The following is a 19,056-nucleotide window of genomic DNA, read 5'->3' on the forward strand; positions in this document are numbered from 1 at the left end:
GGCTCCCTTGCCCAGCCTAGGTGCCACATTTTCGGGGAGACTTCCAGGGCGGGGGGAATTTCTCGCGGAACCCCTAGCGACCGAATTGACAAATTGCAATTACCGACTGTTTTGTTGGAAAATGTGAAGCAAAATCGGAATGGCGGAAATGAAATAAGAGAGCGGAAACTTTCCGCCAAATTTGGAAGGGTTGGGAGGGGTGTGGTGCACATGACAATAATAAACTCGATGGAATGGTTTCAAGTAATGCATATAAAGTTTAACTGTAGACGACCTTGTGTGTTTTTGTTTAAGATCAGTAGCAGCACCTAGTTTTCCAGTTAATCAGAGATTGCTTTCATTGGTTCCTTAACGCATGAGATCAGTGGTTGCTTGTAAATTCACATCATTGCTCCTTGGGGCGAAGTCTGCCTTCGCAGGTCAGTAGAAAGCAGCGTGACCATCTGCATTATTCAGGTGCAGCCACATATCAAGAGCAGTATTATAGAATGTAGGGATGGATTTAACATTATTGGAGGACACTGAAAGATAACAAATTACATGAAATCGCCCTCCAGCAAAAAGCAGCTCATGCTAAATTTGATTAAATGGATAAATATTTGCTTAAGACAGTTAAGGTTTCAGGGCCAAGTGCAGACAAAGGTGATCAAATTCTCATATATTCCTGTATTGCTGCAATCATGGAAATGTCAGCTGTGAAATGCAACTTGAATAACGTAATGCCATATTTATTTCCTACAATTCTGCAGTAATATTCTTGGGGAGTTAATGATTAGCCAGACATATTGATTTTTCTAATTTTTTTCTTAAACCCGTTCTTCATATCCCTTGTGAGAATAAGCTTCACACAATCCATGAAAGAGCAAATTATATCCGGTTCTGTGAAAGATTAAGCTTGATGAGCCAAACACACAAGACTCTTTGTGTCTTATGTTTTTACTTATGGATATAGATTTTGCAACTATCGCGACATAATGTTTGGGACCAAGACCCATCATTTATTTATTTGCGTCTGTACTGCACAATTTGAGATTTGTAATAGAAAAAAAGTCACATGTGGTTAAAGTGCACAGTGTCAGATTTTAATAAAGGCCATTTTTATACATTTTGGTTTCACTATGTAGAAAATACAGCAATGTTTATACATAATCCCCCCCATTTCAGGGCACCATCATATTTGAGACAGAGCAATGTCATGTAAATGAAAGTAGTCATGTTTAGCATTTTGTTGCATATCCTTTGCATGCAATGACTGCTTGAAGTCTGTGATTCATGGACATCACCAGTTGCTGGGTGTCTTCTCTGGTGATGCTCTGCCAGGCCTGTAGTGCAGCCATCTTTAGCTTATGCTTGTTTTGGGGGCTAGTCCCCTTCAGTTTTCTCTTCAGCATATAAAAGGCATGCTCAATTGGGTTCAGATCAGGTGATTGACTTGGCCACTCAAGAATTTACCATTTTTTAGCTTTGAAAAACTGTTGTTTTAGCAGTATGTTTGAGATTATTGTCTTGCTGTAGAAAGAACCGCCAGGCAATGTTTTGAGGCATTTGTTTGAACTTGAGCAGATAGGATTAATTCACAAAATGCTGGAGTAACTCAGCAGGTCAGGCAGCATCTCGGGAGAGAAGGAATGGGAGACCCTTCTTCAGACGGATCAGTCTGAAGAAGGGTCTCGACCCGAAACGTCACCCATTCCTTCTCTCCCGAGATGCTGCCCGACCTGCTGAGTTACTCCAGCATTTTGTGAATAAATCGATTTGTACCAGCATCTGCAGTTATTTTCTTATACTACTTGAGCAGATAGGATGTGTCTATACACTTCAGAATTCATTATGCTACTACCATCAGCAGTTGTATGATCAATGAAGATAAGTGAGCCAGTACTTTCAGCACCCATACATGCCCAGGCCATAACACCCCCACCACCGTGTTTCACAGATGAGGTGGTATGCTTTGGATCTTGGGCAGTTCCTTCTCTTCTCCATACTTTGCTCTTGCCATCGCTCTGATATAAGTTAATCTTCATCTCATCTGTCCACAAGACCTTTTTCCAGAACTGCGGTTGCTCTTTTGTACTTCTTGGCAAACTGTAACCTGGCCATCCTATTTTTGCGGCTCACCAGTGGTTTGCATCTTGCAGTGTAGCCTCTGTATTTCTGTTCATTAAATCTTCTGCGGACAGTGGTCATTGACAAATCCACACCTGACTCCTGAAGAGTGTTTCTGATCTGTTGGACAGGTGTTTGGGGATTTTTCTTTATTATAGAGAGAATTCTTCTGTCATCAGCTGTGGAGGTCTTCCTTGACCTGCCAGTTCCTTTGCGATTAGTACGCTCACCATTGCTCTCTTTCTTCTTAATGATGTTTCAAACAGTTGATTTTGGTAAGCCTAAGGTTTGGCTGATGTCTAACAGTTTTATTCTTGTTTCTCAGTCCCATAATGGCTTCTTTGACTTTTATTGGCACAACTTTGGTCCTCACGTTGATAAACAGCAATAAAAGTTTCCAATGGTGATGGAAAGACTGGAGGAAAGACTAGGTGCTGAGAGCTCTCTTATACCTGCATTAAGGAGGCAATTAAACACACCTGAGCAATTACAAACACCTGTGAAGCCATGTGTCCCAAACATTAAGGTGCCCTGAAATGGGGGGACTATGTATAAACACAGCTGTAATTTCTACATGGTGAAACCAAAATGTATAAAAATATCCTTCAATAAAATCTGACAATGTGCACTTTTACCACGTGATTTTTTTCTATTACAAATCTCAAATTGTGGAGTACAGAGGCAAATATATAAATGATGGGTCTTTGTCTCAAATATTATGGACAAACTGTATGTTTGATAATACGTCATCCGCAACTGTTAATTAAAAGCTTAAATGTTTCAGAGCGGAACAGAGCGGAGAATGATAGAAACATATTAGAAGTCTAATGCAGAGAAGTAATGAAGTGGATTCAATTGTGCACTTGTATTAATTTGTTTGCATTTAAGAGAGGGCAGACATCAATATTCATCCATTTCCTCAGAGACACATTTACACAATCAAGCACAAGACCAAATGAACCTCAAACCAAATGGTTTACCAAACGCGCCCACAAAAAGATACAAGGTATAAACCGTGATCATTCAAGGATGCACCTTGAACAAGTTGAGTGTACTCACTTAGATTGGTAGGGGTTCAGGCAGGCAATTGGCACCACTTTTGCTTGTGATCCTGCAATGCTATTTGGTTGACTTCTGAAATCACCAGGTTTACTAGGCAGCCTGTTCTCAACTTTGGCAGGAAAACTGTGAACTACAAGTATGATATTATGTATATTAACACTATAAAACAGAAAAATAACATTTATTCAATTCTGCAGATATTGTTTTTCCCCTCGAGTTCACAATTCAAAACAATAACAAAACATTGTGACTATTAATTAAAACCAATGCATTCCACGACATATGCAGCAATATATCCAATCATGCAGTTTCCTCAAGAGTTGTTCACATGCTCCTATTCCTTAATCTTCTAATATTTTCAGGAAAATAATGAGGTTTGTACTATTGAGGATGAAGCTGTGAAATGTTCATTGGTACGTTTTGAAAGGAGCTCCAGCATTTGTAACACTAAAATCAAAAGGCAGCACTCTTTTAAAAAGAAAGACTATTGCACCTAAGATGTACACCCTCAACGTCTTACCTGAAGCAGTAGCCGAAGTAGAGTCATTCTGCACTGATCTGGTTGTCGTTTGGTTGGCAACAGCAGCTGACTGCTGTGTCTGACCTGCACGTAAAATATTTTCGAATTAAACCAATTAGGAATCAATAGCAAAGAACATTTTCACAAGCTTAGATTCCAAACAGTTTGGGTTAAAACAGGTCCAAATTGTAGAGATCTCACTTGTAATTGGAAATTAGCACAAAGTGGAATATGCAGGCTTATAATATCATTCAATCAGATAACTTAGTTTAAATGCCGACTGCTTTAAGTGCATAGAAAAACAAAAGATTAAGTTTCAGGCGGCACGGTAGCGCAGCGGTAGAGTTGCTGCTTTACAGCGAATGCAGCGCCGGAGACTCAGGTTCGATCCTGACTACGGGTGCTGCACTGTAAGGAGTTTGTACGTTCTCCCCGTGACCTGCATGGGTTTTCTCCAAGATCTTCGGTTTCCTCCCACACTCCAAAGACGTACAGGTATGTAGGTTAATTGGCTGGGTAAATGTAAAAATTGTCCCTAGTGGGTATAGGATAATGTTAATGTACGGGGATCGCTGGGCGGCACGGACTTGGAGGGCCGAAAAGGCCTGTTTCCGGCTGTATATATATGATATATGATATGATATGATAGGTCTAATCCGCAGTCTGAGTCACCCTGGTAATTTCCTCTTCTCCCCTTGGCAAAAGGTACAAAAGCTTGAGAGCACGTATCACCAAATTCAGGAAGGTAGACACAAAAAATGGTGGAGTAACTCAGCGGGTCAGGCAGCATCTCAGGAGAGAAGGAATGGGTGACAATAGACAATAGGTGCAGGAGTAGGCCATTCAGCCCTTCGAGCCAGCACCGCCATTCAATGCGATCATGGCTGATCACTCTCAATCAGTACCCCGTTCCTGCCTTCTCCCCATACCCCCTCACTCCGCTATCCTTAAGAGCTCTATCCAGCTCTCTCTTGAAAGCATCCAACGAACTGGCCTCCACTGCCTTCTGAGGCAGAGAATTCCACACCTTCACCACTCTCTGACTGAAAAAGTTCTTCCTCATCTCCGTTCTAAATGGCCTAACCCTTATTCTTAAAATGTGGCCCCTTGTTCTGGACTCCCCCAACATTGGGAACATGTTTCCTGCCTCTAATGTGTCCAATCCCCTAATTATCTTATATGTTTCAATAAGATCCCCCCTCATCCTTCTAAATTCCAGTGTATACAAGCCTAATTGCTCCAGCCTTTCAACATACGACAGTCCCGCCATTCCGGGAATTAACCTAGTGAACCTACGCTGCACGCCCTCAATAGCAAGAATATCCTTCCTCAAATTTGGAGACCAAAACTGCACACAGTACTCCAGGTGCGGTCTCACCAGAGCCCGGCACAACTGTAGAGTCGAGACCCTTCTTCGGACCGAAGGGTCTCTACCCGAAAAGTTACCCATTCCTTCTCACCCGAGAAGCTGCCTGACCCGCTGAGTTACTCCACCATTTTGTGTCTACCTTCGATTTAAGTCAACATCTGCAGGTTTTTTTCCTACCAAATTCAGGAATGAGCTTCTCCACTTATCAGACCACTGAATGGTCTTCCCATAAGTTATGCTGTAGTCCAAAATTCCCAACCTGTCTCATTACAGACCTTGTACTTTTTAAAAATCTGCACCTTCTCTGTAACTGTAATGTATTAACACCATATTCTACACTCTAGTATTTTTATCTTTATACTACCTGTTGTACATGCATATGGCTTGATTGTACTCTGTGCTGTATAATTTGACTGGATAGCACACGAATAAAGCTTTTCTGTCAGTAAACCCTCGTTATAATGGACCAGTCGGGATGGTGTCCGTTACCACGGCTATTACCGATTGTCCACTGTAACCGAGTATGGTATTAACATTGTATGTAGTTGAAACAAAGAACTTCAGATGATGGTTAAACAAAATGACACAAAGTGCTGGAGTAACTCAGCGGGTCAGGCAGCATAGTTGGAGAACATGGATACATGACATCGGGATCCTTGTTCACACCGAATCAGTCTGATGAGTTACTCCACACTGTCGTTTGACCCTACAGCTACTGGGCTGCAGCAGCGAGCAGCTCTTGACGAGCTACAGCAGGGTCGGGTGAGAGGCCTGTTGTTGCGGCTCATGCTGTAGCCCCTGGCAGCTGCGCTTTTTTCAGGCCGCTGCCACTGACAAGGAGCACTCGCTCACCGTGGGGCTCCCTCCCCTCTCACCTGCTTCTGCTTCCAAGCGGGAGTATGTCGGCGACGTAAGTGGAGGGAGGGAGGAGGAAGGGAGAAGAGGCAGAGTGGACAGAGTGATGGGAGGAGCAGAATTTGGCGATGGTGGAGGGGAGGGGGAGCCGAGTGGACAGAATGACGGGAGATGGTGGTGGGGGCTGCAGTGGAGTGGGAAGTGGACAAAACGATGGGCTTACTGGTAAATGCAGCAAGTGACTGAGCACGTCCTGTCGGTGGCGGCAGCCCAAAGAAAGCGCTGTCCCAGGGGTACAACGTGAGCTGCAACAACAGCAGCATCAATCAGACAGTGCAGTGAGTGAAGGAGGGCTCGTCCGTACATGTTGGGAGTCAGGAGTAGCGCGTGCAAGTGGCCAGGGGGGGGGGGAGGGGTAGTGCGAGCCGGGGATGGGGCGGGCAGGTCCTTCCACTATAACCAAATTCCATTATAAAGAGGTCCATTAAAACGAGGGTCTACTGTATTTTGTTACATAATAAACCCAACCAATGCTGATACTACAGCAGAATGTTACAAATAGAGCAACATCCTTAGCATAGAAAAGAAATCAGGGGCAGGGCTCCACTCCTGGTCACAATTCAGCAAACACTGCAAACCACATTCTCAGGCAAGAGAAATAAATGTAATTCAGACAGAAAATACTGTAGTGACTCAGCGGGACAGGCAGCATCTCTGAATAGAAGTAATGGGTGACTACTTCGAGACCCCTGAAGAAAGATCTCGACCCAAAATATCGCCCATTCCTTCTCTCCAGAGATGCTGCCTGTCCTGCTGAGTTACTCCAGCATTTTGTTTGTGTCTTCGATTTAAACCAACATCTGCAGTTCCTTCCTACACGGAAATAAATGTATTTCAGTTCATTTTACAATGACCTGCTGACACAAGCATCTGGGCTGGCAGTAAACATTAAAATAACCAAATGCATGCAGAGAAGTATGCCAGCTGGAGGAAGAGAGAAAAAAACAATGGAATAGTGTTTTCAAACATTGACACCAGTAAAATTAACCTAACTGTAGGGCCAAATTCTGTTAGATGTCACTTGCCTTCGTTGATTGGCGTTGGATTACCAATCTTTCCATTCACTTGATCGGCTGTTCTAACAACTTTCAGGTCAACAATCACAACTGCACGTCTAGAACGGTAGCAAATCAAGCACATTAAAAAAACGTTGTTAAACGGTTACATTGTTAATATTTTAATTATATGGAGTCACACTTGATTTCATTTTGCTAAATCCCAGTAAGCTAAGAATCTCATCAACAGCAAAAGATCGAAATTCGTTGAAATGAGCCTCCTCCAAATTACAACTACTTCAGCAGAAGATGGAGTTTCAAAAATTAAACCTGACATTAAGACATTAAATTTCTTACAGAAAATAATTATAGCAACCTAATGGAAAAGGAACATACTAGAGGGAGGTCATTTTAGAAATCAAATGAGTGCCATACCATTAGCTACATTACAGGCCTGTAGGACTGCCAACTTTAAGTGCAATAATACTTTCCCCAAGTTCCTCCTTCCAATTTTTGCACGGCTATGCCATTTAACTCTTGCTATATGACCATTGTCCATAAGCATTTAGTTACACAGCACAGAAATCGGCCCTTCAGACCATCTCACTTTCTGAACTAATTACCCACGCATGGCAAGGTGTTAACTTGTTTATATCGAGCTTGAAGATCATGATTATTTTTATTTGAGAATACAAGTATGTAATTACACAACGCTTCAGGCAAAGGAGTTTTCACTTGACAACGTTTACAACCGCAACGATCCAAGAGGGCAAATTAGGGCAGGAATGAAAGAAAGACTTCACGGTAAAATATATATTTCTACGGCACAGTGGGACAACTGGTCGAACTGCTGTCTCACTGTGCCAGAGACCCGGATTCAATCCAGACCTCAGGTGCTGTCTATATGGAGTTTGCACATTCTCTTGTGACCGCGCAATTTTCCTTTGGGTGCTCTGGTTTCCTCCTACATTTCAAAGATGTTTGGGATTCCAGCTGAATTGACCTCTGTAAATTGCTCCAAGTGTGCAAGGGAGCGGACGAAAAAGTGGGATAACATAGGACTCGTGAACGGGTGATCGATGGTCGACGTGGTGTCAGTGGGCCCATTTCCATGCTGTATCTCTCAATCAAAAATGGAAAAAATTGGAGGGGAAAAATTGAGAAAAGAAAATATATAATTCAACATAGAAGCAGAATAAGGCCATAAGCCTCATTGAGGCCACTCCACCAAATTATATCACGATTTTCATCATCTTGTGACTTTCAATACACAGCATGAACCCATAAACTGATCAATTAAATAAACATGGTCCAGTTAATTTGCTATATATCAGTATTGGCCAGGACACGATGATGGCTCATCCAGACTACTGCTATTCGTAAGGAAAGCCTCTCACCCCACCATTTGAGGAGCAACCAGGCAGCTTAACACTGCAGAATCCTCTGATTCTATCGCACAAACCTATTTTACTTACTTTTGCATTTTGGATAATTACAACGCTGCAAAAGAAAAAATTATGCAGCGGACAGCAAATATGAGAACAGGGATCGAACAGGGAGTCATAACCTCAGGCAAGTAGTTCACATTCTCAAATATGGCATGCTATGGAGCAGTCATGGTATTAATGATTGGGATGTAACCCTGCAGTGGAGCATTCTCCATTACAAAAAAATTAGAAAAAGCCCAAAGATTCCTAAATTACCAGGTAAAATACAGCAAATTAACAACAACAACAAAAAAAAATCAATGTCTAGTCTAGTGCGGTCAATCATTTTCTCCGTACTTAACAACTCTGTTTGTCTGCTGCAATCTGCCCTGTCTTTCATCGAGCTGGGATTGAACAATTCTGGACTCTGCTCAGCAACATCAGGAAATTTCAGGATTGGTACGATTATTCGGAGATTAAATCATTCCTCTGCTTTCAATAAGGGTTCCGGCCTGAAACGTCACCCATCCTTTTTCTCCAGACCCACTTTACTCCAACATTTTGTCTCTATCCTCTGCTTTCAATAGTTGGCTGGTCTCAGAAAATGTATTTTGATATTGCATAAATAATATTTGTGGATGGGTGATAATTGGATGCGATTCCCCACTTTCTCCATTATTTAAATACAATAGACAATTGGTGCAGGAGGCCATTCGGCCCTTCGAGCCAGCACCGCCATTCAATGTGATCATGGCTGATCATTCTCAATCAGTACCCCGTTCCTGCCTTCTCCCCATACCCCCTGACTCCGCTATCCTCAGTTTTTCTCACCTCAGTTCTAAATGGCCTACCCCTTATTCTTAAATTGTGGCCCCTTGTTCTGGACTCCCCCAACATTGGGAACATGTTTCCTGCCTCTAACGTGTTCAACCCCTTAATAATCTTATACGTTCAGATAAGATCTCCTCTCATCCTTCTAAATTCTAGTCAAGCTAAGACCACCTAATCCAAGCAGGGGAGATTTAATAATGAAAATACATTTTCTTAACTTATCCAAACTGATAAAACAATCTGCAGAAGGAATATTACTTTAATATATTGGTTTCTGATTTAAAACAATTTATCCAGTTTGTTCAATAAGTGAGTTCGGTATCTTGACTGCGCATGCCCAGGTCATAGGTTATTCAGGATAAACAGTCTCGCCGGCTGAGCTGCTGCGTGTATACAGATCTGCGTTTCATCCGTATTTTCCAGTTTTGCTTCTTCGAGGTAAGAAAATACTGCTTTCAAAACTATTAACTAGATGTATTTATGGTGCATTTGTACAAAACTACGATGATTTTGTTAGTTTTATTGCTGTATGCTTCGGTGAGCGGGCGAGATCGAGATTCCGAACTCACTTATTACCTGGATACAAGGAGCGAACATTTTGTTAAAAATATTCATTCATCAGACAAAGGTATTATGGACAAAGCCACCATTTAAACCCCATCCTAAATTATCCTTGAGAAAATGGTGGTGGTTCAAGCTCTTAGACAACCACAGATCCTGTGATGGAAACAATGCTGTTGAAGCTTGTCGGCCTCTTGAATCCATTTTTTTTCCTCCATGGCTAATCATGTCAATTATCAGGTTTTGACAGTAACTCCCACCTCACCCAGAAAGTTAGAGGTATTTAGCAATGGTCATTTGTTGAATGTGGAGTGGAGATGATTATACTATCCACATACAGATATCTATACCATGGCTCTTAAGTGGAAAGTAACATTTGCAGCTCTTGACGGAATTTTCCCAACCACAATAAGATCTGGATAACAGTCACATATAGGCTGATGAGTGGCAAATTATATTTGCTCACTCAACAGCACTTCAATCTCACTTTGAAACATTTCTGCATTCCTTGCAGTTTTTGACAAAAGAATCTAACACTCAAGGCCGCCCAAATCATTTTATAGTCAATTAAGTACTCGAAGTGTGAAGTTATGACGTTGGGAAATGCTGCAGCCACTTTAGGCACAGCTGGTTTTCAGCCACTGATACAAGACAAAGTGTTTTAATGAGCAAGGGTAAATATTGCCAGAATACAAGAGAGAACTATTTTGCTCATTCTCAAATTGTGCTAATTGGATCTTTAAAATCTACCCAAAAGCAAGTGGCATGACCAATGTTTAATGCCTCATCGACAGAACGGTCTATGTGCTCCAATCCCGGAGCACCATATTTCACAGTAGATTCTGAGCTTGTTCCTCCAGTTCAACCTAGAACCACATGGATTGATTGAGACGCAAGATTGCTACTGTCGAGCTCTGATACATTGGGAACTTGAAACAGGCTACATAAATTTAAATTTCTTTAAACTTTGCTCTGACTGGATCTACTTGCCTTGGATCTACTCAAATTTTCTGTGTATTTTCTTTTGAATTGGACACTTGGAAATATATTACCACTCAGCATCAAATTATCACCTCCCCACTTGGCTAGACAAATGATCCTTTTAAACCGAAAGCCCCTATCATTTTAACATTTCATAGCTCATAAATACTAGACTTAATTTATGCTTCGTACCTTCCATCCTTCATTGTGTTACAAATGAACCGGTTGATTTGGCAGATGGAGTTTACTGCAATAAGACCTTCATCTCCCATGTAGTTCAGTTGAGTTGCAAGGAGGAAAGCTAAAATAACAAAAAGAAATCTTGAATTTATTACTTCAATGTTTAAAAATGTAATACTGTACAAGCTATTCTCACAATAGAGGGATATCTCAAATGAGATGGGATATCTCAGACAATTCAAATTCAAATAATGCTAATTAATTTTCTAAAATCTGGTAATTATTTTAGTAAAGGGGTTTCCCATGGTACAGTTATAGAATTGGGCAGAAAACTTTGGCCACTCCATAAACCATTTTCTGCACTGGCAAATAAATCTGCCCCAACTAATCAGCAGTTAAATTTTCTAGCAATTCTATGGGATTTCTTCCCAGCCTCTGATGCTCCAGAGATGACAATTCATGTTTGTCTAACCTGTCCTTACAGCCAATATCCTTTAATCCAGCCAACATCCTGGTCCACTGCACCCTTTCCAAAGCCTCAATATTCTTCCTGTAATAGGGCGACCAGAACCACACACAATACTCCAAATTTGGTCAAACCAAAGTTTTACACAGCTGCAACGCAACCTCTGATTCTCATACCCCACGTCCCAACCAATGATGTAGGAAGGAACTGCAGATGCTGGTTTCAACCGAAGATAGACACAAAATGCTGGAGTAACACAGCGGGACAGGCAGCATCTCTGGAGAGAAGGAATGGGTGACATTTCAAGTCGTCTGAAGAAGGGTCTTGACCCGAAACGTCACCCATTCCTTCACTCCAGGGATTCTGCCTGTCCCATTGCGTTACTCCAGCATTTTGTGTCTATCCCAACCAATGATGGCAAGCCTATAAAATGGCAGTTTAAGACAATTAGATGTGTTAATCTGACAAGTAATACGACTTCTTGATCATGCTATCTGCTTGTGTAGATTTCAGGGATCTATGGATTTGGATCCCTACAGCACTATACATATTGATGTTGTTTAAAAAGTCCTGCCATTAGCTGTACACTTCCTCTTGTATTTAAGTACAACATCCCACACCTCCCCAGCGTAGATTCCATCTGCCATTTCTCCCCCCATATCTAGAAATGATATTTTTCCAAGTGGAGGAAGGAACTTAAGATGCTGGTTTAAACTGAAGATAGACACAAAAAGCTGGAGTAACTCAGTGGGTCAGACAGCATCTTTGCGAGACCCGATTCGTCGCCTATTCCTTTTCTCCAGAGATGCTGCCTGATCCACTGAGTTACTCCAGCTTTTTGTGTCTATCTTTTTCCAGGTGGATCCTTTGAAAGCCTTAATTATCTACAATTCTGTCAATGTTCTTATCTGCAAACTTACTGTACAACGACATTATATAACAGAAGACTGCAGATCACTGACCTCCAGTCAGTATAGCGCAACTTCCACCACTTCTGTGTCTTCTATATGTAAGCCAGTTCTAAATCCAAACTACCAAATCACCAGATTCCATGCATCTTTAAGTGAAGTTTAATTCTGCCGCAGTAGCAGCAGGAGCCCCGGTGACACTCGATGAACGTGGGGGGGGGGGGGGGCAAAGACAACGGGGACCTGTCATGGGGGGACTGCCGTGAATAACAATGGAGGACCTGGTGTGTTGTGGGAGAACTGCAGTGAAGAACAATGGAGGACCCGGCGTGGGGGACGGTGGGGGAACAAAGGGGGACCAAGTGTAGGGGGGCACTCTAGTTTTAGAATCTTCTGCCCAGGGGATAAGCCTGCATTTGTTTGTTTGTTTGTTTGTTCGTTCGTTCTGGTTATGGCGCTGTGCACACAGCAGCCAGTCGCTTGTCTTTTTCTTTTTTTTCCACTTTTAATTCAATTTTAACTTCAAGTCTTTGTGTACCTTATTGTGCGTTATGACTGTTGGCAGACCAATTTCCCTCCGGGAATGAATAAAGTGTTATCGTATCCTCTCATATATACACTCGTGCAATGCACAAAAATCAAACTATGCATAAATCTTTGCTTCTGGATCTGCCTGACGTGACCTTGTCAAATGCCTTGTGAAAATCTATGCAGACAATATCCACTGCCCTACCTTCTACAATCACCTTCGTCACCACCTCAAATAATTAAAGCAAGTTTGTAAGACATGATGTGTAGGAAAGAACATGAACTGCCCCACAGAAAACCCCATTGACTGTCCCCAATCTTCCAATAGGAGTAAATCCTATTCCTAAGAAACCTCCCCATTAGATGCCCTACCACAGATGTGAGACACCTGGCAAATTTACAACCTCTCTCATCCTCCCGTACATTGCTAGCTTTGTCCCTCTTCCTTACTGTAACATGCCGCATCTGAACTCTGTACAGCTTTTATAATCAACTGTGCCAGATGTTGACTTACCCAACAACAACTACATACTCTCTCTAGCTCCTGTTTAAATGCAGTACTTTGCACTCCCCCATGTAGTACTTCTCCTCACCAACCAACACACAACCCCAAGGCCCGGACTTATTCACAACTATGTTAAAATTCTTTCCACTGTCAGCCACCTTAAACACAAGGATGATACTGTATGTAAAGCCAATGGCCAAATATAAAACAGGAAGAAAAAGAGCAATAGTGGATAAGATTGAGCAGGAAAGAACATTGGTTCATATGCGCAGGCTAATTTGAGACAGAAGACAATGATAGAAGTTGAATTCTCAGTCAAGTAGAACAATACTGCAATTTATCTTGTTTAGCCTACGACAGCAAAGAACAGGATATATTTACTGGTGATCACAGAGGCTGTAGGAGGAAATGCATTAATGGGCGGCACGGTAGCGCAGCGGTAGAGTTGCTGCTTTACAGCGAATGCAGCGCCGGAGACTCAGGTTCGATCCTGACTACGGGTGCTGCACTGTAAGGAGTTTGTACGTTCTCCCCGTGACCTGCGTGGGTTTTCTCCGAGATCTTCGGTTTCCTCCCACACTCCAAAGACGTACAGGTATGTAGGTTAATTGGCTGGGTAAATGTAAAAATTGTCCCTAGTGGGTGTAGGATAGTGTTAATGTACGGGGATCACTGGGCGGCACGGACTTGGAGGGCCGAAAAGGCCTGTTTCCGGCTGTATATATATGATATGATATGATATGATATGATTCAGCCTTCCCAAAGCCTTAATTATATCAGATACCATATTAACAACCGGGGATACAGGTTGATCTAATCACTGTTGCTTTCCACATCTACATGGACTTACTGTATCGTTACAGCACAGAGGGACTGCATGCAAGAGTAATCTACCCAGTCATATTCTTCAATGCTATCCCCAAAGCCCTGCAAATTCTTTGCTTTTAGACATTTAACCACCTCCCTTCTGAACCCTATGACTGAATCTTCTTATAATAAACACTTTCAAGAACTTCCTCCATAAAACCTGCTCCACTTGACCCAGTTCGTTAATTAGAACCAACTCAAACAATGACAAGGGCCTGCAGAAATGTACCGGTCAGGAAAATTCTCCTAAACAGATTGCAAAAACTCCAAACCTACTTTGTCCTTCAAATTATTCTGTTACAGTTAAATATTTTGTAGTTCAAATCCCATTATCACTACTCTATTGCTTTTATCGTCTCTACAATTTTCCTGCAATTGAACTCAATATCCTTCACACCACTTGTCAGCCTATAAAACAGTTCCTAAAGTGTACTGTTTTTTAACCCTTGCTGTTTCTTAACCTCTAAAAAGATAAGCTTCTGTCCTTGTTCATTCCGGAACATTCTCTTCTGCATTTCAACATTCATTGAAATCAAGGAGAATGCCAACCAGAAACATCACCTATCCATGTTCTCCAGGGATGCTGCCTAACCACTGAGTTGCTCCAGCATTTTGTCTTTCCTTGGAAAACCAGCATCTGCAATTCCTTGTTTCTACAATATTGCCACACTCCTCTTTTGTTACCTTCCATCTTTCCCCGAATACCTTGTATCCGGGAAGGTTTGGAAACCCTTCCTGCCTATTCTCAGCCAGGCTTCCGCCATCATAACATTGTAATTCCATGATCAACTGAACCTGTAGCTCACCAACTTTATTTAGTAGGCTTCCTTCTTACATACACCGATCAGCCAAAACATTATGACCACTGATAGACGAAGTGAATAACATTGATTATCTTGTTACAATGGCACCTGTCAAGGGGTGGGATATATTAGGCAGCAAGAGAACAGTCAGTTCTTGAAGTTGATGTGTTGGATGCAGGAGAAATGGGCAGGAGTAAAGTCCTAAGCAACTTTGACAAGGGCCAAATTGTTATGGCAAGATGACTGGGTCAGAGCATCTCTGAAACGGCAAGGCATATGGGGTGCTCCCGGTCAGCAGTGGTCCGACAGTGGTCCGAGGAGGGACAAACCACAAACCGGCAACAGGGTGTTGGGCGCCCAAGGCTCATCGATGCGCGAGGGCAACAAAGGCTATCCCGTCTGGTCCGAACCGACAGAAGGTCTACTGTGGCACAAGTCACAAATTTTTTTAATGGTGGTCACAGGAGGAATGTGTCACAATACACAGTGCATCGCACCCTGCTGCGTATGGGGCTGCACACGGAGAACCAACAGCACATTAGGCAGGTGGTCATAATGTTTTGGCTCAACAGGTCATAATGTTTTGGCTGATCGTATACTTACAGCTAAACCTATCTTAAAGAATCTTGCTTTTTTTAAAAGTATGGTCTTGTCATAAAACATTATTTCTCGTTGAGGTGCTATTTATTTTTCACATCGTTTCGCATCGTTTTTAACCTTTTTTCACAAAATACTAGACCACACATGGACTATTGTGTGCAGTTCTGGTTACCACACCATGGAAAGATGTAATTGCATGAGAAAGGGTGCAGAGGAGATTCACCAGAATACTGCCTGGACTTCAATGATGGGGAGAGTTTAGAAAAGCTGAAGATCGACACAAAAAGCTGGAGTAACTCAGCGAGTCAGACAGCACCTAGGGGGGGAAAAAAGGAATAGACGACGTTTTGGGTCGAGACCCTTCTTCAGATTGAGAGCCAGGGGAAACGGAAATGAGAGATTATGGATGGTGATGTAGAGAGATATAGAACAAATGAATGAAAGATTTGCAAAAAACTAACGATGATAAAGGAAACAGGACATTGTTTGCTGTGTCATGTTGAGAACGAGTACAGACAATGAGACACAATTAGATGACTGAAGCTGGTATGACCTGGATGGGGGAAGGATGGAGAGAGAGGGAGTGCAAGGGTTACTTGAAGTTAGAGAAATCAATATTTATACCACTGGGCTGCCCAAGCGAAATATGAGATGCTGTTCCTCCAAATTGTTTTTGGCCTCACTCTGACAATGGAGGAGGCGTAGGACAGAAAGGTCAATGTGGGAAAGGGAAGGGGAATTAAAGTGTTTGGCAACCAGGAGATCAGGTAGGTCCAGGCAGACTGAGTGAGGGTGTTCAGCTAAACAATCGCCCAGTCTACGTTTAGTCTCGCCGCTGTTCACACCTTGAACAACGGATACCATAGATGAGGTTGGAAGTGGTGCAAGTGAACCTCTGCTTAACCTGAAGGGACTGTCGGAGTCCCTGGACAGAGTCGAGGGAGGAGGTATAGGGATAGGTGTTGCACAGGGGAATGTACCTGGGGAGGGGGTGGGTTGGGTGGGAAGGGACGAGTTAACCAGGGAGTTGCGGAGGGAAAGGTCTCTGTGAGAAGATGTGACTAGTGGTGGGATTCCGTTGGAGGTGGCGAAAATGTCAGAGGAATATGCATTGTATGCGATGGCTAATGGGGTGAAAGGCAAGGACTGGGGGGACTCTGTCCCTATTGCAACTAGGGGGAGAGGGAGCAAGGATAGAGCACCGAGGAGACACTTGTGAGGGCCTCATCTATGATGGAAGAGGGGAACCCCCGTTCCCTAAAGAATGAGGACATCTCTGATGTCCTGCTATGGAACACCTCATCTTGGGCACAGATGCAGCAGAGACAGAGGAATTTGGGATAGGGTCTTTGCAGGAAGCAGGGTGGGAAGAAGTGTAGTTTAGATAGTTGTGAGACTCTGTAGGTTTATAATAGACGTTAGTCGATTGTCTATCTCCTGTGATGGAGACGGCGAGATCAAGGAAGGGGAGGGAGGTATCGGAGATGGTCCAAGTGAATTTGAGTGCAGGATGGAACTTGGTGGTGAAGTTAATGGTCCACGAGTTCTGTATGGATGTAGGAGGTTACACCGATGCAGTCGTCAATGTAACACAGATAGAATTTGGGGATGGCGCCAGTGTATGCCTGGAACAGAGATTGTTCAACGTACCCAACAAAGCGGCAGGCATAGCTGGGGCCCCATGCGAGTGCCCTTTGGAGGAAGTGGGAGGAGTCGAAGGAGAAGTTGTTAAGAGTGAGGACTAGGCGGAGGAGAGTGTTAGTAGAGGGAAATTGGCTAGTTCTGCAGCTGAGAAAGAAACGGAGGGCTTTAAGGCATTTCTGGTGGGGGATGGAGGTGTAGAGTGACTGAACATCCATAGTAAAGATGGGGGCGTGGGGGCTCGGAAAGCGGAAGTCATTAAAGAGACAAAGGGCATGTGAGGTATTTTGGACATAGGTCAGGAGAGATTGGACTAGGGTGGGGAGAGGATGGAGCCGAGGTACGTGGAAATGATTTCAGTGGGAGAGAAGCAGGCAGAAACAATGCATCTAACAGGGCAGTTGTGTTTATGGACTTTGGGGAGAAGGTAAAACCGAACTGTGCGTGGCTGGGGAACGAAAAGGTTAGAGGCTGTGGAGGGCTGCCAGCAGACGTGATAAAATCAGAAATGGTTTGAGAGGATTATGAAATGTGGGGTCATGGCCAAGGATAAGTAGGAGGAGGTGTCCTGCTGGTTTGCTGGAGCAAAGAAGGCAGAAGAATAACCTAAGAGCTAGCTATACAAAATTATGAGAGGCACAGATAGACTAGATAGTCAGAATTTGTTTTTCTATGGTTGAGGTATCACAAAGGTTTAAGGTGAGAGGAAGGAATTTTAAGAAGGATTTCAGAGGAATTTTCACAAATACATTGACATCTGGAACTCACTGCCAGAGATGGTGGTAAAATCAAATGCAATCACTATGTTTAAGAGATATTCAGACTGCGACTTGAATTGGCCAAGCGTAGAAGGTAATAAATGTAATGAGGACAAACAATATTCGTGTGATGGGTAAAAAGACCAGCATGGATATGGTGGGCTAAAGGACATTTGTGTTGTACAACTTACTCATTTGGACCACCACCTCACTGACCAGAATTTTCTGCCTCTGCTCACCAACAACCTGTTAAGCACTTGGAAGCGAGTATTCCACTTAATCACCTCTACAGTCACAGCGACACCTTTCTTGGCTTTTCTCCTCCATTCCTCCCTGTATAATTGAAGCAGCCATGCTCAGCCATGATCTTGGCTCTACTTGTACTCCCCTGGTGCAAAAACCTATCTACCATCAGCAGTCAGTAATGAAGACCAGTGGGAGAACAAGTTAACTTTAGGGTCTCCTGAACTCCCTGCCTATTCGCTTCAAATGCCTGATCTCTTCAATCACCCTGACTGTTGCTCATTCTTGCTCTACCGGCACTCTATGGTAGTGGGGTGATCATCTCCTGAAACGTACCACCAGCAAAACACCACCTTTTGAATGGACCGCCACAACATCGGTTACTGCCCAAGCTCCAGAACCAAACCTCAAACTCCTCCAGCTGATACCATGTCCTGCACCAGTACTTGTCCAAATATGGAAAGGCCTCAGTGATGTTTTGAATGTGGTGAGTGAGGAGGAGTCTCTGACGGTTTGGGGTAGTGAGTTCCATAGGGTGGGAGCAGCGATGGAGAAAGCCCTGTCCCCCCAGGATCTGAGTTTGGTCCGGATGGGGGGGGACAGGAGATTGGCAGCAGCAGAGCGGAGGGTGCAGGTGGGAGTGTGCCTGTGGAGGAGGTCAGTCAGGTAGGATGGGGCCAGGTTATGGAGGGCTTTGTAGGTCATGAGGAGGATTTTGTACTGGATTCTCTGGGGGATGGGGAGCCAGTGGAGTTTGTAAAGGACGGGGGTGATATGGTCACGGATCGGG

The 19,056-nt window shown here is 43.2% G+C and overlaps 1 protein-coding gene across 1 annotated transcript in view; it reads right to left on the minus strand.

Moving 5' to 3' along the window:
* The window catches only part of rpa1 (replication protein A1), an 84,531-nt gene that overhangs the window by 45,856 nt on the left and 19,619 nt on the right, over positions 1–19,056 (minus strand). The window contains exons 4-7 of the mRNA XM_078422043.1: positions 10,960–11,068; positions 6,998–7,086; positions 3,689–3,772; positions 3,166–3,298 (exon numbers count right to left, since the gene is read on the minus strand). Of these exons, the coding sequence (XP_078278169.1) occupies positions 3,166–3,298; positions 3,689–3,772; positions 6,998–7,086; positions 10,960–11,068 (415 nt within the window). The remainder of the gene's footprint in view (positions 1–3,165; positions 3,299–3,688; positions 3,773–6,997; positions 7,087–10,959; positions 11,069–19,056) is intronic.

This window comes from Rhinoraja longicauda, chromosome 26, assembly GCF_053455715.1.
Source record: "Rhinoraja longicauda isolate Sanriku21f chromosome 26, sRhiLon1.1, whole genome shotgun sequence".
Classification (NCBI taxonomy): Eukaryota; Metazoa; Chordata; class Chondrichthyes; order Rajiformes; family Arhynchobatidae; genus Rhinoraja; species Rhinoraja longicauda.